The sequence below is a fragment of the Rhagoletis pomonella genome, unplaced genomic scaffold (assembly GCF_013731165.1).
Source record: "Rhagoletis pomonella isolate Grant_MI unplaced genomic scaffold, Rhpom_1.0 Rhpom_scaffold_00008, whole genome shotgun sequence".
Lineage (NCBI taxonomy): Eukaryota > Metazoa > Arthropoda > Insecta > Diptera > Tephritidae > Rhagoletis > Rhagoletis pomonella.
The window spans coordinates 20520712-20542269 of record NW_023458562.1 but is presented as its reverse complement, the minus strand read 5'-3'; the positions used below and the strand labels follow the sequence as shown (position 1 = coordinate 20542269).

Sequence of the window (21558 nt, the reverse complement as noted above, 5' to 3'; positions counted from 1 at the left end):
CTAATGCTTTGTATTGCATGCGCCCCACGCTTTTAATTTTCAATCTCATAAATTGTTTATAATGACTTTTGCTAAAATTTCAAAATCAAAAGTTAAAAACAAATTCTATGGGACTGAAAATTATTATTTTCTATTTTTTAGTCCATTTATAAAAACGTTGTGTATTAAAAAGTTTTTTTTTCTTATAATTAATTTTTTTTTAATTTTATATATTAAATTTTCATCGATGTTACGCATACCACGCTTTCAAATGAAAATGAAAATGAAAATATGGTGTCGGCTCATTTTAGCTGGTGTCCGGAACAATGTTTCATTTAAAATAAAAAAATCACATTATCAACATTTTTCTGGTTTCTATTCTCGCAGAATATACGAAAGATTTCACCATAAATTCACAATTGTCTGCAAATTCCTCAAACTTTGGAGAATATTGTCAGCTTCAGCTTGAGATACAAGAAGAAAAGCAAAAATTTTCTCTTAAAAAAATGTGGCTCGGCTGAAATTGAGCAAAGAGCATGTTGCAAATTGCTAAAACACTCGTACCAAGCAAAGAGAATAAGTTCATATGCATCGGATCAACAGAGTTTGCTGCGAACTCACCAATAAAAGGATATAGGCGTGTACTCAATCGTCTAATTGCAGCTTTAAGACAACGAAAAGCAGACATTCTAATATCACAATTTTTGCAAATAAGAAGCCATTATTTCTTCTGACAGTGAAAACAGATTAACTTTCTAACATCAAATTTATTTTTCTTTTAACATACCGAATTGAGGAAAGTGACTAAGCTCTATTAATTTTCAACAATTGTCCCACATCAGTGATATCCTAAACAAAACTTAATATGTATGTATAACTCCCCTAGGAAGTAGACAAATATGTATCTTTAACATTTCCGATTTTCATTACTAAATTGATTTTAATTTTCCCCTTCAATAAATCTGAAAACTAAACAACAATTTGCATTCACAAGTATAAGCTTTAAAACTACCATTTATAGTGTGAATGTTTCTAATACGGTTAAGCAAACTCTTGGAAATTATATGTATATAAAGCCTGTAGTGCATCAGCTACAATCCTACTTCATTTTTGTGAACGGATTTCCTCATTATACCTTTTTTTTTTTAATGATTTTTGCGTTTTTGAAAACTACTTTCTCCCAAATTGTCCTCGGCGGCTAGAGTACGGTAAGGGCAATATTAGGAGTTGTTTACCAGTTCGCTTTGAGAAAGTTGATAAGTCCATTAGTTGATGCATCGTGTGTAGTAACTTCATCCGCTGTTGCTAATTCTGGTTCAATTGCCTTGGCTAACTGTTTGCCTAATTCGACACCCCATTGGTCGAAAGAATTTATATCCCAGATTATGCCTTGTGTAAAGATTTTATGTTCATACAAAGCTGTAAAACACAATAAGTTTTTAGATTATACATATGTATGTACATAAAAGCAAATATGTTTTTTTTTTTTTAATTACCAATCAGGGTGCCTAATGTGAATGGTGTGACTTTCTTCACCACAATTGAATTAGTGGGGCGATTGCCAGTAAATGTCTTATGAGGTAACAGCGCCTCCAGCTTCACACCGGACAAACCTGCCTGCTCCAGTTCCAAGCGCGCTTGGGCGGTAGTTTTTCCTTGCATCAACGCCTCTGTCTGCGCCAAGAAGTTGGCCAAAAGAATTTTATGGTGTGCTCCGCCAGCGATGGGGTTATGTGTTTGTGCTGGTGCAATAAAATCGCAAGGAATCAATCTAGTACCCTGATGAATCAGTTGGTAAAAGGCATGTTGACCATTGGTGCCGGGCTCACCCCACACGATTGGACCGGTGTTGTAGTTAACTACCTTGGAGCCGGTTTTAGTTACGAACTTTCCATTGCTCTCCATATCACCCTGCTGGAAATAGGCGGCGAAACGATGCAAATACTGATCGTAAGGAAGTAGAGCATGTGTCTCTGCATTGAAGAAGTTCGAATACCAAATACCTAAAAGTGCTAATATCACCGGTGCCTAAAAAAGACATGATAACAGCGAAATTGGACCACATTTTTTACTACTTAAAAACATATGTAGATTTTTAACTAACGTTCTGCTCCAATGGCGCAGTTCTAAAGTGGTTATCCATAAAGTGGGCTCCCTCAAGCAAATGCTCGAAGTTTTCAAATCCGATTGATAGGCATATGGATAAGCCAATGGCAGACCAAAGTGAGTAGCGCCCACCAACCCAATCCCAAAAGCCAAACATGTTCTTACTGTCAATGCCGAATGCAGTCACCTTCTCCTTATTTGTCGACAAGGCGACGAAATGCTTAGCCACAGCAGCAGACTAATTTGAAGGTTCGTGGTTAAAATTTAGTAAATATATAAAAAAATAAATATATTGATCGAAACATACATCTTTTGCTTGCTCTAGCAACCAGGTCTTTGCCGATGTGGCATTAGTTATGGTCTCTTGCGTCGTGAATGTTTTCGAGGCAACAATAAAAAGCGTTGTCTCATAGTTAACCCGTTTTAGTACCTCTGCCATATGTGTTCCGTCAATATTTGAAACGAAATGGGAGTGCAAGCCCTTGCAATAGGGCTTGAGTGCTTCAGTTACCATCAAAGGTCCCAAATCGGAGCCGCCAATGCCAATGTTAACCACATCGGTGATTTGCTTGCCGGTACAGCCCCGCCAGACGCCTGAGATAACTTGATTGGTGAACTCCTTCATGTGGGATAATTCAGCCCGCACTAACGGCATTACATCATTACCATCGACAAGGATTGGTTCATTTCCGCGATTTCGTAGTGCAACATGGAGTACGGCTCGATTTTCTGTAATATTAATGGGCTCTCCAGAGAACATGGCGTCGCGCGCTTGCGTTACCTTACGTGATTTTGCCAAGTCAAATAACAAAGGCCACACGTCCTCTGTAATGCGATTTTTTGAATAGTCAATCAATATCTCGCCATCATTGGGTGTCTTCAAACGCAGACTAAATAATCCAAATATAACAAATTATGAAAGGAAATTTTTATTGAATCATATTTTTAATTGTTTTAATAATAGACTATTAATGTACAAATATGTATATCTAATATGTATGTACATATGTACATCTATATGTATATAGTATATGTATATATGTCTTTAGTAGAAAATTTAAAAGCCGAAATATCGTTAGCATATAGTGAAAAGTCATATGTTGTTATAGAGAAAATAAAAGTACATCGCTTACAAAAGGACTTTTCACTATTAGCTAGCGATGTGTACAATAACATGCATACAAACATAAGAAGGAAAACCTAGTTTTTTGCGAAAATATGAACAATTACATACATATATGAATACTTATGGAAAGATTTTTCATGCTAGACGTTCCTGGTTGATTTCTTATTAAAATATGATTTATATTTTAACAATCGCCCTTTCGCTACTGCAGGGACACTGGTGTCCCACGGAATGTTCATTTGACTCTGAAAATCGCAATTTGTATTGTAAACTCAACCAAAATGTCCCAGTCAGTAGCTAGGAACAATGTTTGCAATCTACCGTTATCCACGTTACATACAACTTCGCTCGTGTTTTGTTTTGTTCAGTTAGTTGAGAGCAGAGATTGCCGTCGGATAAAATTTACGCTTAATTTTTAAAAAAGAATACGCATATTTCAAAGTGGTGGTGATATTTTGATAACAAAATTCTGTACATATAGCGGTAAGTATAAAAATATATTTTGAAAAGTGTTTTGTAAAAAATAGTCGAAGAAAATAAATCTTGGAACGTATGTTTCCCAACCGGGTTTTATAGTGGGACATATGTATATGAACCAGCAGTACGTTGTACACCATTTGCCATACAGTTATTTTTTTCCTTTTGCGATGTTGTAGACTGAAAAAATTACCAAATTGGATAGCGAAGAAATAAGTGCATTACTTCAAGAAGACGACGATGAGATCAGTGAAAAATCAGAAAATATTGCACGTCACTCAACACCCTGTGAAAATTTTCGCAAATTATTCCCAAGAAGCATGCCTTTGTACATCGCCCAGTGCACCAACAATAGACTCAGGAAACTACCTCTATCGGGACAAAGCGGAAAAAAAACTTCTTCAAACCAACTCCGGCGAAATCGATATAATACTTGGATGCATGTTTATCATGTCCTATAACCACGTGCCATCTATAAAGGACTACTGGTCGAATCATTATTCATTGAGCAACGAATCTATAAAATCAGCCATATCACGTGATCGTTTTGAACAGATAATGTCTAAGCTATTTTTCGCTCCTGTTGAAAAGCCTAGAGATGCAGGAAAAACCTATTATATAGGTGACTTCATAAATCGATTGAAAAAAAAAATCAAAGTTTGTCGCAAATGTGGCTTCGCTGCGATTCTCTGGGTGGATACACCTATGACATTAATATTTACAGTGGAAATGAAGGATCTGGACTTGAAGGAACACTCGGCGAACGAGTTGTGAATGATCTTGCAGCAACGATTTCGAACCCCGACGTGACACTTTGCTTTGATCGTTTCTTCCCCTCTGTGCATCTCATTAACAACATACAATATCCAGCTCTGGGAACATGCATGTCCAATCGGAAGAATATCTTGAAAATGCCTGAGAAGTTGCAGCGAGGCGAATCCATTTTCAAAGTCAATTTGGCAGGTACTAAATCATATTCAATTACTTTTAATTTATTTTTATATTCGTTACTTGCGTGATTGCAGGTACCATTGCGGTGAAGTGGCAGGACGTCAAAGAAATTATGCTGCTCAGTAACTGTCACAACCCGGAAATGAGCACTGTTAAACGCAAAATGAAAGGCGGCACTGAGGGAGAATTTTCATACCCTGAGATCGTAAAAACGTACCGCGCTATAATGGGCGGTGTGGACCTAGCAAACCAAATGTCGGGATTGTATGATATAAACAGAAAATCAAACAAATGGTGAAAAAGTTTTTTATCGTGGCATGATGATGGCTGCTGTTAACACTTGGGTTATACAGTCGGAGCTGAATAGAAGGAAACGTCCCTTTCTAACAGTGCTTGTTGAAATTGCTGAGTCGCTTATTGAAATAGGAAAGGAATCTACCGTATGTACAATACCATGCGAAATGTAGGAGATCATTTGCCCAAAGAGGAATCTAAAAGACGTCGATGCGTCACATGCACCAAACGAAAAGTGGAGAAAAGAACAAAAATTGTTTGCCGTGCCTGTAGATTACCATTCTGTATAAATTGTTTCGCTTCAGCAAAGTATACGTTATTGCCAAACAAGTTTTTGTTGTTTTTGTTTTTGTGTGGTTTAAACTCTGTTGGGACAAATATGTCCCATCCCAAAATACTGCTGGGACAGATATGTCCCACCTAAAAATACCGTTACCTACATACTTACAAGCTTCGTAAGATTTTTACGCATCTAAAGTCTCAATGGGTCTCCAAAAAGTCAAAAATTAAGTTTAAAACAACGGCATGCAGATATTTTGATGGTTAATGAATTCAGAACAACCAAACTTTGCGCAAAATGTTTTAGCGTCAACCTGACGGCCAAATCGCCCCCCAGGTACCAATTTTGCCCAAAATGCGTTACCTGTTGGAATCGAGACGTCAATGCTGGGAAAAACATTCTCTACCTGGGAGAATGTATCATCAATCAACGCGAAAAACACGAAAATTTTAAAAAATAAGATGTCACTATTTCTTGTATAACGGCAACTGTGTACATCTGCCTGACAACAGTTTAACTTTTATGTTAAAAGCCTTAATTGAATGACCTCTCAGATGGTACACGTGAACATGAACGTAAAAAGCATAACCACATCGGCGGTACCAAACGCTCACTAAATTTAGCGTTATCAATTTTACTCGCGCTTGCAAATTATGCGGCTAAAAAATCACTTGCGTAAACATTCATACATACATACATATGTACACTCGGTATGTCTGAAAATATGTACATATGTACCAGGGATGTTGCGAATATTTACTGAAGTACTGAAAAAGAAAATTAATTAAATGTAATAAAGAAAAAAATGAATTGTTAAAACTTGTAAAAACAAATTGTTTCTAATTATTACACATCATATTAGTTCGGCCCACCCAAATTGGTAAAAAGTTATTTGAGTTATTAATTTTAAAGTCGGTTTTTAATTATTTTATATTGACAAAATGTTTATTCATGTAGTACTAAAGGACTGCAAATATACCTGCCGAAATACTCTTCACATGTGTACATGAGTGAATGGAACATAAATTTTAGAGTACTTACATAAAAAGATAGGAACAATAAAATTATAGTTTAAAAAACTAGAACCTCCCTATTATAATTGCCATTAATGGTAAGGTACCTTAAGGTTAAAACAGAGAAAATCATAAATTTGAGGTACTAAGCAATGTTACTCAACAGCGCTCTGCTAAATAAAACACTGTATTTGAAAACTTCATAGGAAGTATTGGAATACTTATGTATGAAGTTTTTTCTTTTAAAATGTTAGCATTTAACATAATGTTAAGGAAAGACATACATTTTCGTTTTATTCCAAGTATATATATACTTAAAATATTGTTTTATATTTAAAAAGCGCCGACGCCAACATTTCTCGCCAGACGCTTCAACGTTTGCAAAAAAGTTCGAATCTTACATATATACATACATACGTTCATACATAACAACCATCGAATGGTAGCAACTTTCATCATTTAATCGATGATTTATGTACATACATATGTACATATGTATTATGTAAATTTTTTAAATTACCAAAAATGTGTGTCCAACCAGCGACCTCTCTTTATGACCAGTTTTCATTGTCACGTCGATATTTTCATTTCCCAATACCAGGCTCGTCGTTGATGTAATCTGCATGACTTGGTCATGCAGTGATCATTAATGACATTCAAGCGACAGTGTCTTACAATGACTTTTTATAAGCGACCGCTGCAAGACATTAGGTGTGTACTTACTCGTATTGATAGGACAAAATTCTCCAGCAGCAAAAGTTCTGAGAATTTAGCAGCATTCGCTCTCAAAGAGACGAAACAGCAACAGAAGTACGAGAACGCAAAATTTGCAAAAACTGGCAACCTTCGAAACAGCTGATCACTTGCACAGTTGCCACTGGTGATTAATTTGGCAATTTACTTTCTGTTTGGTACATTTTCCCCCGATTTGGAATTTTATACAATTGAATAGTTTTCGATAAGAAAAACCTTTTTAAAATACAAATTAATTATATCGGAATGAATAAGTTATTTTTCTCATAATTATTTGTGATATCACATGGCGACGCATTAAAAACGAGAGTATCTCCTCCAAACACCCATCATTGATCCAAAAAAATGTAATAGAATAGGTTTAAAACTATAAAATTTTCATTTCAACAATCAACCTACCAAAACCGAAAACTTCAGCAAAAAAAAACATTTCAGCATGCTTCATTTAAATCTATTTTGGTATATTTAAAGGTAAATTATGGTCCAAACGAAAAATGCCATACGGCAACCATAGTCAGCACGCACTAAAGTAAACAAACTGGAGATTAATAGCAAATTAACGAAAAATAAACTCAACAAAGGTTGTGCTTATTAAATTTACGCACTTTTTAGCTGTATACCTGCATTGATAATAAAATTTGCAATAAATAACTCAAAAAGGCCATATTCTCTTTTGTTTATTTACAAACATGTGTTTGTGATCAGCTGCTTTTCTTACTTGCAAGTTTTAGCTGGGAAAAATTTTTCCAGCAGAAATTTGCAGCTCTCTTTCACATTTTGCTCTCTCAATTTCCCCTACTTTGCAAGTTTTTTGGGTACGAGAACGCAAAACCAGTAAAAGTTTTCTAAAACTTTAGATAGTTGGGCGTACGAGTACACTCCTATTGTCTGTTATAAGTCTTCCTCATTAATGACGATGTCACTGGTGACCATTTTCACTACTGGGTTGCTACTTTATATGTAAGAGCGCCTGGTATTAGGAAATGAAAATATCGTATTGTAAAATTAAAAATTGGTCATTTGTATAAAATGAGTCACTTTCTTTATAAAAATATGCTGTTGGCTAAATATTCGGAGCGCCCTACATTGTTCCTCCATGTTTGTTATTTAACATAAGTCAGCTCTAATATTCACCCTCATTGCGAGAGTCGTGTCGAATGCAAGTCGTTTTTCGAGAGTCGAATCGTATCGAAAAGTTCATGTCATTGCCTAAAATTTCCACTCGACTAGTGTATTAAAACGGAAAAACTTGGCAGCACTGTATAGTTTTCGACGATTTTGGTCGTTTACTTATTTCAGTACGACAATAGACAATGCTACTGTTGTCGAGTCGTACAATTTAGCCTAATTTACGACTTACGCAATGAGGCTGATTAATTAGTTGCGTTCGACAAGTCAAAAGTTTGTAGTAGTTTTTCCAAATTTTTACTGGATGGCGTTCGATAACGACAAAAAATTATCCAACACACAAAAATTGAGAGAGCAAGCGTTCTTTTTGATGCAAGAGAAGCGTTCATTTTGTACTGGCAAAATTTTAGTAAGCAAAAATTATCCAACACGAAAATATATGATCACAAAACATATGGTTGCAATTTTTGTAAACAAACAAAATTGCATTTTTCGAGTTTTGGTATTTATATGCTTTTTGGCTGCCTGCTATGTGACTTTATGATAGCGCCAACTAGTTTTTACTTCTAGAAATGTTCCTGGCGAACATTGAACGTTCACTTTCCTTTTTTCTTCCATCGAGGCAATATGAATTTCAGTTTGTTTACAAATAAAACATAAACAATGGCTAATTTCCTGTTCGTTTACTTTTTTGCTTTTTCATCTCTTTGGGAGAGAATTTTCGCTTACTCTCTTGATTTTGATTGTTGGCTAATTTTGTTATCGAACGCAACTATTATGTAGCATTAAACGAAAACTTCGAAAAATACTCAAAAAATACTTGTAAAGGAACATCTTTTTTGTGGAAGTTTAACAGCATGGTACTGCTGATTAATGTTCCTCTTTTTTCGGAACATAATTTGTTTGAGTACTTTTTTTATGTATACAGCGCTCAATATCTTCACTTCTCTTCCTTCCATACCCTTTTTGTTAGAGTATGAGTAGTTTACATATTTGAAGTAAATTTCACAGTGAAGCAAACTGAATTACGATGCAGACTGAAGTACTGAAATGATGTACGCATATGCATGTACATGGTCTCCCCTCTTATTTTAATTACCTTATTGTTAAAAAAAAAGATATACTTTCAGTTTTCCCCGGTTAAATGTTTTTTACGTTTTTTTTATTTTTTTATAACAATTATCTCTAAAAATTTGAGGACAAATATATGTACATACTTACAAATGTACAATGATAAATATAAATTGTTTTTATCCTATATATTTTGTCGTTTAAAGTTTAAAATATATAAATATTATTTCATTTAATAATGACTTAAAATGCACACATGCATTTTCTTTTAATTGATTAGGTTGTCCAATTTAGCGTAATTTCTGTAATTGAACGAACTGTTTAATTAAACGAGTATCGATTAATTGATTCCCCGGCTAATTTAACCAAAAATTTTTGAAGTACAATCAAGCGGGGAATACTGTAGTTAGATAGATAATAAACAAGTGTGCACAGCGACCTTAATATCTAATGTGCCCTCAACTGAGGACGTGTCGTTCAGTCACTCAACTCCCTAGAAGAGCTTTTGGAGGTAGGGATATACATATGCATTCATATCTATATATGTATATATTAAGTATAGATAAACCTATATACGCATGTACATAATTATGTATTATAACTTAAGTTATGGTTGAGATATGCACTTTGAGTTTTAGTTGTTTTGTATAAAATACATACTTCCAATATATGTATGTACATATGTATATGTACAATATGTGCAGGTACATATGTATGTACAAACATACGATGTAAGAATACATAACAGGCACTGATGATGGTACGTTTTGAAATCAAATTTAAATTGATTTGATACACGTATACATGGATATGCACAAGGATATACACATCATATGATGTTATACAAACTTTTTCTCTGCAATTTTTCAACCAACCACAATCCAAGACAACTCACCTATACTTATTGAAGCGATTAGTATCACTAGCAAAAAGTTCCTTTATCTTAATATCTTTGCCGTGGGCATTATAAAATTGTTGCAATTTTTGATAAGCCGGTTCCTCAGAAAGCAATGGAAGTGGTCCTGCCATTTTTCCAAATTTACTGAAATTTCGTAGGCAAGCGTTTACAAAGATGCAGATTCGCGGTGCAAATTTTAAAAGTAATTTAAATGTTGAATATTGCTGCTAGGCTGCGACAGGTATTTATTTGTTTAATAAAGCAAATTAAACGATAAATCTGAATTATTACAACTTAATAACGTTCACACCGACGAGCAGATGGAAACAAATTCAATTTCTGTCTACGCAGGTTTGTCAATGTCGAATGAAAAACTAAAGCCCAGAACCCAAATCCGGCATATGTTTGGTTAAGTTTTGCGTTAGTATTATGATTACGCTTTCGGATTAAACGCCGATATAAGCATTATTTTCATATACCCAATGTTATATACAAATTTATCTATTGAATAGGATATAGTTTATTGGGCTTATTACAGAGCTATTTGCTAATATGTCGCATAGTTTTCCTTAAGCACTGTTTGTTTTATTAATGTTGTTTCTTAAGTTTAATGTGTTTCTGGGTTAGGGTTATCACAACCGACTTTAGTAATCCTCAAAAGAAGTTTCGACAGGGACATCTATGTGTCAGTATTTACTTCATATGTGCAGTGTGACCGTTTCATCCAAGTGGATCAAAAGTGATAACTGTTCAATCGTGTAAAAAATTCCCATAGAAGGCGAAAAACAGGTGGTTAATTTTTAAATTTTCATTTTCGACAGTTTTGTAAATGTATTTATATGGTAATTTTGCGCATTTCATTACTTTTCAATAATTTAAATAGGGGTCTTCATCAAAAGTTGATAAAGTTGATAAAGTGATGAATGAACTGTCAAACTTTGTATGGAAATCTATTTAACCAAATTTTATCACTTTATCAGACGACTTTGGATTATAAATGTATAAATTTCAACAAAATTCAACCCATACAGGTTGACAGGTAGGTAAAATTTACGAGGTAAGAATGAAACGTAACTAGCCATATACGTTAAATAATAAACAGTTTTATGCAATTATTTACCAAGGTGCGTTCATGAAAGAGGTCGGATAAACTGATAAATTTAAGAAATATATCTCTTTATCTCTTTAGTTGAAGACGCCTAATACTTCTTAAAACTAAAATAAGGCAAATGCAATTATTACATATGATTAACATATAAATTTCATATGACTAGCGATAATTTTGTCAACGACAATTTTAAACCTCGACAATGGCAATTTTTCACTTTTTCAATGGAATTTCCCATGGAATTTATCAGCTAGTGAGAATTATTTTTATGAAACAAAACCCCACCAAATTGTCGAATTGTCACTGACAACATGGAAAAGGCCTGTCGTTACAAAATTATCACTGTCGCTTTATGAAATACGTCCCAGATGGCCAACCGCAATGGGTTACGGACCCACTTCACTTCATTAGCATGAACGAACGAAGAGAGTGAAATAAGTCAATTTTGTTTCGCTGGAAAACGAAAGAAAAGTAAACAAAGCAATAAAAATTGCGACAACCACATTTAACTAAAATTACTGTCAGCTAGTTTAAACGGATAATTTAGGTAAAATTATGCGTTAAAATTATTTACACCGTGTTGTCATGCTGAATTACATTTTCTTTAGTAAAAGAAAAGTGTAAAATAATGGTGCTTGTGATGTAAACAAATGCCCAGCTGACGAACCCGCTTTCGCAAACTTTTTTCTCAAAACCAGTTACAAATACAACGTGGCGTTCTTGCGTGATCTTGTATTTTTGGTTCATGCTTCATTAACCTTGATATACAGTTCAATGCGAGCGTGAGCGTGAACGTTCGCAAAGGCAAAGAATTCCATTTGTATTCTCATGGACGCTCATCACATGCGAATGCTTTGCGTACGCACACAGTTGAGTGTGAGCTCGAAAAAAGGCATATTATGCATTTTAAATTAGTTTTTAATTTATAATGCTGAAAGATATTTTAATTCTCTATTTTTCATGTCTCAACTATAGCAAAAAGTTGAGTAATAACTAAGATATTGGTCAAAATAAAAAGCTCACGCCCCCGCTCGCTTTGAACTGTATATCAGGCTTTAGTATATATGTTAAGATTTTTTATTTCAATCCATGAACGAAAGACATGGTTCATAATTTCAATCGATAGTTCGTCGATTGTTCCTTACTGTTCGTCCATTTTTAACGTTTGTTCGTTAGCCAAACAGTGGGCCGTATGAATAAAAACTAAGCGATTGCTTTTTCTTAAAATTTTATACTTTTACTAAAAATTCAAGAAAAAGTAATTGCTTATTTGTTATTCATACGAGCCAGAAATAATTAATAATTTTTCAATTTTTACTTAACGTTGAACATTACGTTAAATGAACACACGTTAAAACGTTTTGCAGCAACTGGTTGATTTGCTCGTTCTGTCGTTATATTGGTTGCACTGCAAGCGAGTGTGTATTGGTGTGTGTAATTAAGAAGTCAAATTCCAACAAAAAGCAAAACCGAGTAGCACAAAATAATTGGAGAAAAATTGATTTATCGCTGAAAAACGACTTTAAATTATCTTAAACCAAATATTTAATGTTTTACAAGATGGTCAAATATGTTATGCGTGACGGAAAATGCTCAACAGTGGGCATAATATGAAGAAATCGACATCGATCTCGCGAAAAAACGAAAGAAACAGGAAACTGTCACTCGTCTATTTCCACTGCTAAAAAGCAGAAAGCGGAAAGAAGATAGGAAAAGGTAAATAGGTACCTTATATTAATAAGTGCTATGTGCCCATAACTATAATTAAAATTACGTCGCTTTTAAGATTTGCTTCGAAAGGTTAAAATATAACACAATATGGGATATTTTGACTACGCCGCGTGTGCCTAATCGAAACGGTAGGCACCGACGCCTCCGCCAACAGCTAACAACTCTGCAACAACAAAACCGTGCGTGGTTATTTGATGTGCTGCTGAAATGCATACGTAACCTTGCAAATGCGTAGCACAGTAGCATCTTTTGTCCAACAGCAAGGCACAACTGTTTCATGTACAAATTTGGAATTATTTCAGAAAATCATATTGCGCGAACTGTAGGTATACTCTCTAAATTTTGAGAACTGTGTTTTGTACAAAAAAGTTAATTGCAACCATATTTAGAAAGTTATCTATCACATAATTATTGGTAAAATATTACTCCTTTTTACATTTATCTGTTTAAACCAGACATAAGCAGCGCTGGCAGAAACACTTTTGCACTCGCTTATGGAGATCTGCCTGCGCTGCCCATCACTGGTATAAATCATCGTATGTACATATATATTAAACATCTTTTATTGCTTTGCAGATTTAAGAACTAAACGGAGTATACAAGGATTGCATGTCTTACGCTAGAAATCGGGACCGTATTGCCTATCGTCCACATAATGTCCAACTCGTCATCGATTAAAGCAGATCAAAGTGTTGCCAGTAATAATTCCATACCAACACCGGCGAACAGTAATAACTGCAACAGCAATAGCAATGCAGAACAGCCACAAACTAAACGTCAAAAGATTGAAAAAATCAAAACAAATGCAGACAAGACTGCTAAAGTTGTTAAATCGCCTTCAAGAGGTGGGGCGGCGACCTCAACGGTATCGCCTCCGCCGGACATTATTCATACTGGTGGAGTAAGCCTACTATCTTCGAATGTCAACGGAAAATTAGTAGGCAATATTAATCAGCAACAGTTACGCTGCTCTTCGCTTTCATCTTCGGCCAATTCAATATCCACACCGAGTTCTACAAATAATTCTCCAACTTCCACGCCAGGAGGTTCACGAGCCACATCCTTGTCTCATTTGCTGAATGATCAAGCCACGAATGCTCAACTTTTGGCTGGTATTGCGAACGTCAAAGGGTGCACAACTTCTAGCAATACTTTTTTAAAACCCGATATATCACCGCAAAACATTAATAGGAAAGCAAAAAGTAGTGGCCCTGATTCAACATTCAGCAACACTGACGAAGTTGATCGATTGACACTAATGCCAGATTTACTCTCTAACATGGTAAGCACGTGCAATGAAGACCCAAAATCGTTAACCGAGCACACGTCACAACCACAAGAACGGCCGGCGGAGGCTGCACCGATGCTGGCAGCAGCACATTCTCAGGACATGCGCGAGTTCGAGGCTTCACTCAATAATCAGTGCCTTTGCGGTGTTTCCGAGCGTACTCTACGCAAACCCTTCCAGTCGCATTATTCGATTGATGCGAATGGTCAAAAGCGAATTGCAAATCTATCGGAGTGGCCAACGGAAAAACTTTTACAATTTCTTTCCAATTTGCAACTCCTATTCGATATATATCTTAAGCAAAATTCGAAGGGCTTCATCTGTGCACGCATAATGGACGTGTGTGATGTACTTATACGCAACGATCATAATCTCATCGACGAAATAATTGTATTGGCCGCTTACAGCAATGAGTACGTACAGTTTTTGGCTGCAAGGGTGTTGGCTTCATTTCTAGTGATCGCTAAACAAGAGCTGGATGATAATTGGCTTAAGAAACTGGTTGACAACCTCTTCAATTTTGAACGACTCGACGGGCCTGCGGTGCAGAAAATACATTTCAGTTTGGAGATAATTAAAAGAATAGTAGAGTGGAAAGATGTTGATTTGCATCCTCTTGAGGACGAAATTATCGACCCACAAGGTGGTAATAGTCTTGCTTCTGATCGGTGTAGAAATAGTACATTCAGTAATACCAGTGGCACTGGGGAAAGTGAGGCCCTAGATACCGAGAGGTTTTTCCATTTCCAACCGCAACAGCCAACATTGGAAACGAACTATTTTGCATTGCAATTTCGTGGTGCGCTTGATGAAGCAATTAATAACGAAGAAGGGGATGATGAAGAAATCGAAGACGAAGATGATGAGTATGAGGATGACTTAGATGATGATGTCTTAGAAGAGAGTATGGTCCAAGCGCATGCGCGAAGACACCATCAACACATATCACAAATGACAATGCACCTGCACCATCGTCAACATTTTTCTCATGACAATACTATGCAAAACAATACGAATTATCTCCCGACAATTCCATATGAGACTGTCAACGCGACACTGCATTACGTAAGTGATAATACGCATTCCTTTAATGAACAGTCGATGCCCCGAAATAGCTTAGCGGATCACAATTCTCGTGTGCCGCCGTTTGATCCAATCGCAACACACTTTTCGAATACACCCAATACAGCTGAGCTGAATGTGGATATTAACGGCGTGCAACCGTTGTCCTCCGACCCATTAGCTAGTTCGCTTTTGTCACCAGGTTGTCATATCATAACACTCACAGACTCTGAGAGTTTTGACACCTCACATCTAAAAGGTGTAACAATAAAAATACTCGAAGGTAAATGGCCAACTCTAGTGAGGAATATGTCGGCTCTTATCGTAAACCATATGCATATAGACCATGCCGAGCATTGCATTCTTAATTTCCTGCAATTGTGGGAAAATATTATATCAGTGAAGGCGAATCTTTCAGTGGTCGAAACGCGTCCGTTTTATGCGCAACTGGATAAGTTTGAACTACTTTTACAACAACAGCAGCTCTCATGCACCGTGTACAAGCAACTTCTGTGCCTTTTTAACGAAGCTCTGTGTTACGGATCAACGCTTGCATTGCAGGATATGCTGCCAGTGGAGACGTGTCGTTTGGCACAAAGAATCGTACGGCATGTGAAAGAGGCACGCATCCTAGACTCACTTCCCCGGCATCAGCCAGAGAATATGGTCAGTTTTTTGGGTTTTAAGCAAGTTGCGGTTGCATGTACGGACAATGCCGCACAGGTTTCGTTGTTGGCACAAATGCGTGTGTCATCGACACAAACCCATGGTTCTAACTGTGCGACAGGTGCACTAACTTCTGCCGCAAGCCAGCACTCCTCGGTAATTGCTACGAATGACGTCACCGAATCAGACTCTAACACCGTAGAAATGGATAAAACAATCCTACAAAAAATGGTGCTTCTTGTGCTCAAATCTGTCGCTGTAACAGTTAAGGAAATACGCAGCGATTCATCTGATTCTTCCATTGATTCGCATGACTGCGACGCCTATCAGGATATGGTTCTGATCGAGCGTTCCATACGTGATGTACTACGGAGGCTAGAGTCATTTATAAAGCACAAACTAGAATTCCACCCTGAGTGTCACTTTAGCAAAATGCTCATACATCTGTTCGATGATCAGGATGATCATTTAATCGAAGCAATGGTCTGTACGTTAGACGTTACAGCTGGCATATCGTTTCGCAATAACGCCTTTCCCGAGCTAGTGTCTATGTTAAATCCTGTATACACATTTTTAGAGTTCCTCAAAATGATTTCAAATAGTTCAGACCTTTTACTCGACCTGCTTGTCAGTAATGAGACATGCTTCTTATTATATCTCCTTCGTTTCTTAAAATATATACGAGCGAATTGGGATATGTTCTTACGAAGTTGCCACGAGTTTGGAATGGGTGCACCAATACTCGACGAAGCAATGAGTGTTTTGATAAGATTGCGCCTGCACATCTCACGGTTAGTAGCTCGCCAGTTATATCCCTACGATATTTCACCGGTGCTTCGGTTGCTAGAAAGTTGTGAAAGCCTCTATGAGGGCAACGATCGCAGCCTAACGTGAAATGTTTCTTAGAACTATCTTGAAAAATTAAAAAAAAAGATTAAAAAATGTACACATATGTATTTGTTTATTGGTTTTTATTTTGTTTGTTTTCTTATGGCGATGATACAAATGGAAAATTTCTTCTAAACAAAAATTAAATTTTTTAATTAAAACGTACTCTTAAAAACTGAAATATATTATTGTACCATTTTAAATTATGTAATTATATATATTAAAAGTTTATTGTAACAGTTTTTAAGATTGTTTCTATCTTGCTTAGTTTAACTATAAAGTTAAACTGTTTTCACAGTCATATAAGAAATAATGACATCTTATTTCCAAAAATGTGGGTGTTGCTTTAGTTTAAGTTATACATATGTACGTACATATATTTGTATGCATATTTTATAATTCACTTCAAAGGTGTATCCAACTTTATTTATATATGTATAATTAAATTAAATAGCTATAAATTATTTAACTTAGTAGACTTGAGTGCAAAACACAAGAATTATTTGTTTAAAAATCTAGAGAGTAGCGCAGTGCCCTACCATGGGAACTACACTATTCTTACAACTGCAGTGTTTTATCGTTTTGTAACCAAGAACATTTTTAAACGACGAAATACTGGCCAGCAATTTAAACTTGTAATATTTTTAAAGTTTTTACATAATAAAGAAAAAAAAAGAAGGTGAAGTGTCATAATTTTGCAAGTAACAAGCATATGATATATGTAATTGAAATTGATAATACTGTACATCAATAGAACTATTTAAAAATTTTAATTTTACGTATGTATGTATGCACATTTGTTCCTACATACGTACACCTGCGATCTAATTAGAATCGAAATTGAAAATGATTTTGTTTGCAACTTATGTTTATTTATTTATTTATAATAATTTTCATTTAAAATATAATTCAATCTATAACAGAAAACACATTAAGAAAAGTTTCAAAGCTTACACAAATTAGAAATACTGTCATCAAAATGTTTAATCAGATGCAGTTTGTAGCCCATTCTATTTTTAACCGACTTCCAAAAAAGCAGGAGGTTATCAGTTCGTCGGAATATTTTTTTTGTTTGTTTATGTATGTTACCGCATAACTTTGGACCACGTAAACCAATTTCGAAAATCTTTTTGCATCGGAAAGGTAGTGTCTCAGAGGTGGTCCCATACTAAACTGGTTTAGGTCCGATCATTGGATCATGAAATATATATAGATATATGTATATATATTTTTTTTGTCGGTTTTTTTTTTGCTTAAAATTACTTGTAGTCTAATAAAGTGCAAGTTTCAAGTCGCTGCGGTGTTCATAACAAGTAATTTTTAGCAAAAAAAAACCGACTTCAACTCTCATATATAAAAAAAGATATATATATATATATCATGATCCACTGATCGGATCTTAACCAGATTAGTATGGGATCACCTCTGAGACACTATCTTTCCGATGCAAAAGAATTATCGAAATCGGTTGACGTGGTCCAAAGTTATGCGGTAACATACATAAAAAAAAAAAAAAAAAAAAAAAAAAGATTCCGACGAACTGATAACCTCCTCCTTTTTTGGAAGTCGGTTAAAAATAGATTTAGATCATGCGTTAATATTAAAAGTTTTGAAATATTTAAGGTTTGATAATTTTTTTTGAAATCTTTCCAAGCTTTGAAACTTTTAATTATGTGTTTTCTGTTATAGATTGTATTATATTTTAAATGAAAATTATTAAAAATAACCAAATAAACAGAGGTCGCAACAACGCCTATTTCGGGTCAACGTTCAATCATTGTCATCAAGCTCAAGTAACAGGAGGCCCAGGAAACGTATCACACCTTAGTGTCGATTTATCATGCGCACGCGTCTTTTGACTTCGTGAATTTGCGCATCCTGCCCGTGATCAGCAACTTCATTCGTGCTAACATGCACGCCAGCCAAAGAAGTCCGGCGCGCCATATTCGAAACAGGTATTATTGGCAAAGCGTTCTTCTGACGATCTAAAAATTTAAAAGGCATGGTTTGTTTCAATTGATACAAATATTGCAAACTTACCCTGTTTTGGTAAGACGGAAACTCCGCATTGAATATTTGCTAACCGATTCTGTTCGTCAAATGAAGTATTTTTCCGCAAATTAGCTAGAATTTCGGATTTTTTTTCGATCTAAAGTAAAATTTGGAAATGTAAAAGTTTAGGCCAATAGTTTTCTCCCCACTATTTAGATCGGCGGTTTTTTTGAAGTTGTTTAAATTTACATTTACATTACCTTAACGGTTTCTAGAGAATGAACAAAATAAACAGCAAAAATGTTCAGTTACAGTTAAAGAAAGTGACATTTTTATTGATATGATACATTGAAAGATATTAAAACATACATACAAATTTATAAATTATAATTACAAGAATACAACTAATTAAAGTTAAATTGTTTTCACAGTCAGATGTACACAGTTGCAAGAATATAAGTTTTTCTGTGCAGTTCATAAGAAAAAGGCAGACATTTTAAAAGGAGCATGGAGTTGCGTTATAAAAATTTTGCAATGCCAAAAATAGTGCTAGAGTCGTTCAGTAAGTACGAGTAAAAATACGATGGAGGCCTGAAATTTGAAAAAAGGAAAATGAAAGGAATAGCAAGGAAAACATATTTTATACAGATAGGAGTTATTTAGAATTCATTTATCCAAGTAGTAATAAATAAATAAAATAGTAAATAATGAAAAACTAAACTAGTAAGAGAATTAAGTCACAAAAACATACACATGTATATACATATCGTTAGCATATAGTGAAAAGTCATATGTTGTTATAGAGAAAATAAAAGTACATCGCTTACATAAGGATTAAGGTGGCTGTTTTATTTTATTTTTTTTCGTTTATATTTAAAGAAAGGCAAATTTGCTAAGTCCAAATAGGCACAGCCACGGTAAGGCCAAAATTATACGAAAACTTTTAACTAAGTGCTAGCGATGTGTACAATAACATACATACAAACATAAGAAGGGAAAACTATAGTTTTTTGCCAAAAAAAAACAATTACACACATACATATATGTACATATATGAATACTTATGCATACAAATTAATTTTAAGGATACATGTGTGCATATGTAGATATGTATGCGCACAAAAAATCCTTTTAAGCTTCTACATATTTTAGTCCCTTACTATGTAAACCTTCTAATAAATAGTTTAACTTTTTGAAATAACGTATTTTTTTTTTTTTTGTTGTATGCTATACCTTTAGAAGCACGACGATCTTGTTTGTGAGTCTGAGCATAGGATTGCAATGAGCAACGTCGTAGTCGCTTGTCCCCATTGTTTTTCTGAAAAACAAATAAATATGTATCAGTATTCAGCTGGTAATGATTCATTCTCTATATATCATACGCTTACCGATTTATAGTGTTGATTTATGTCTGAAAATGCTTTCAAAAGCAAATATATGAATACTAATGCGAATAAATAAATGATGGGCTCTGCTGTATTCGTCTTCTTCGGCATTGGTTGACCCTTTTTATTGTTGCTGTTAGGTTTAATATTGATATTACTATGGTTGTTTTTATAATTTTCCTTATCCGCATTATTATTCTTTACGACAGTTTCAGTATTTGAATCAGTTTTTTCTAACTCATCGTTCTTCTCACCACCGCTGATCATGTCTACAGATACATCGGGAGGGTGTTCCCTTTCTATGTCCTTTGTAAACACTTCTAGCTCAGTGCAAAGATCTTTGTATTCCAAGAGCTTTTCTAATATTGTGATACGTTTAGCCACTTCCAGCGCTGCTAATTCTTGCCTTTTGGCATCGTCGTGCCTATTATCTTCTTGCCCCCTACTTATGTATTTGGATTGCAATGCCAGATACAGTGTAAATAACACAATAATCAAGCCTACTGGTACCACATGGCGTATGTTGTTGTTTATCTTGTGTGGTTGCGGTTTTGGATGATGGGCTTGATGATGAGCCTCAAACAGTTTAACTCGTTCGGAAACATGTTGTCCGAGCTGCTCCGAAAGTTTTTCACTGACGTCTTCCCCATTTGCATGGCATTTGATATCCTTATTGTCCGCGGAATTGGGCATAATCCGTCTACAAAAAAAAAAACTCAAAAATTAACGAGATTTTTAAGCAACTTTATACTTGGACCTAAAAAGTTTAAAACTTAGTTGAACAGTCATATTTCGTCGTTTAAAGTGCAAAACCGCGTATCAACAAAATGCCAAACCGCGTATCAGTAAAATGCAAAATCGCGTATGTGAAGTTGTAAAAATTATTTTCTAGAGCGTAAAAACACTCATATTTTAAATTGGTTCTCGTTTTTATAAAGCAATTGCATGTCTGCCTAGTATATTTCAGGACGAATGGATAAGGATTGAGCCAAGAGCTCGTGTGAGCAAATCCAATTTTTGGCAGTCAATGTCAGTTACGCGGTTTTGCAGAATCACGATACGCGGTTTTGTACTTTAAACGACGATTTGTAAATGATACACACGCATATTTACTACAAATACCCGCCTTGTAAGATGTTCTCTTGGAAAAATCAATAAGTTCAATTCTGCAATATTAATGATTCAAGGGAGATTTTCAGTTCAGTTTTTATTCAGTTCTTATTACTATGATAAAAAAAAATCACATTTTAATTAAATTAATGTAGTAACTGAGTTTATTGGAGTTATTTGACTTTAAAAACAACTAATTTAATAAATGGTTAAACGATTGAGCTTTCACACTGTTTCGTTAGTAGGTATGTA

The 21558-nt window shown here is 35.0% G+C and overlaps 3 protein-coding genes across 7 annotated transcripts; 1 reads left to right on the top strand and 2 right to left on the bottom strand.

Moving 5' to 3' along the window:
• Positions 1 to 726: 726 nt before the first annotated feature.
• On the bottom strand, positions 727 to 10432 carry LOC118744362 (glucose-6-phosphate isomerase). Its single transcript, XM_036477317.1, has 5 exons — positions 10074 to 10432; positions 2393 to 2975; positions 2084 to 2323; positions 1476 to 2007; positions 727 to 1398 (listed from the first exon to the last, which is right to left on the bottom strand). The coding sequence occupies exons 1-5, from the start codon at positions 10205 to 10207 to the stop codon at positions 1211 to 1213; spliced, it is 1677 nt and encodes a 558-aa protein (XP_036333210.1). The 5' UTR covers positions 10208 to 10432; the 3' UTR covers positions 727 to 1210.
• A 2166-nt stretch (positions 10433 to 12598) lies between these two features.
• Positions 12599 to 16883, top strand: LOC118744361 (protein lines). Of its 3 annotated transcripts, none has more exons than XM_036477316.1 (2): positions 12599 to 12900; positions 13492 to 16883. In XM_036477316.1, exon 2 carries the CDS (start codon positions 13571 to 13573, stop codon positions 16823 to 16825), a length of 3255 nt encoding a protein of 1084 aa, XP_036333209.1. In that variant the 5' UTR covers positions 12599 to 12900; positions 13492 to 13570; the 3' UTR covers positions 16826 to 16883. The 3 variants fall into 3 exon arrangements, with proteins under 3 accessions (XP_036333209.1, XP_036333207.1, XP_036333208.1); XM_036477314.1 differs by having other exon boundaries at positions 12971 to 16883; XM_036477315.1 differs by having other exon boundaries at positions 12599 to 12908; positions 12971 to 16883.
• Positions 16884 to 19114: 2231 nt separating this feature from the next.
• LOC118744359 lies at positions 19115 to 21558 on the bottom strand (the record flags this gene model as incomplete). Of its 3 annotated transcripts, none has more annotated exon segments than XM_036477312.1 (4): positions 19115 to 19402; positions 20045 to 20129; positions 20200 to 20896; positions 21300 to 21558. In XM_036477312.1, coding segments are annotated over 3 exon segments (807 nt in total). In that variant the 3' UTR covers positions 19115 to 19370.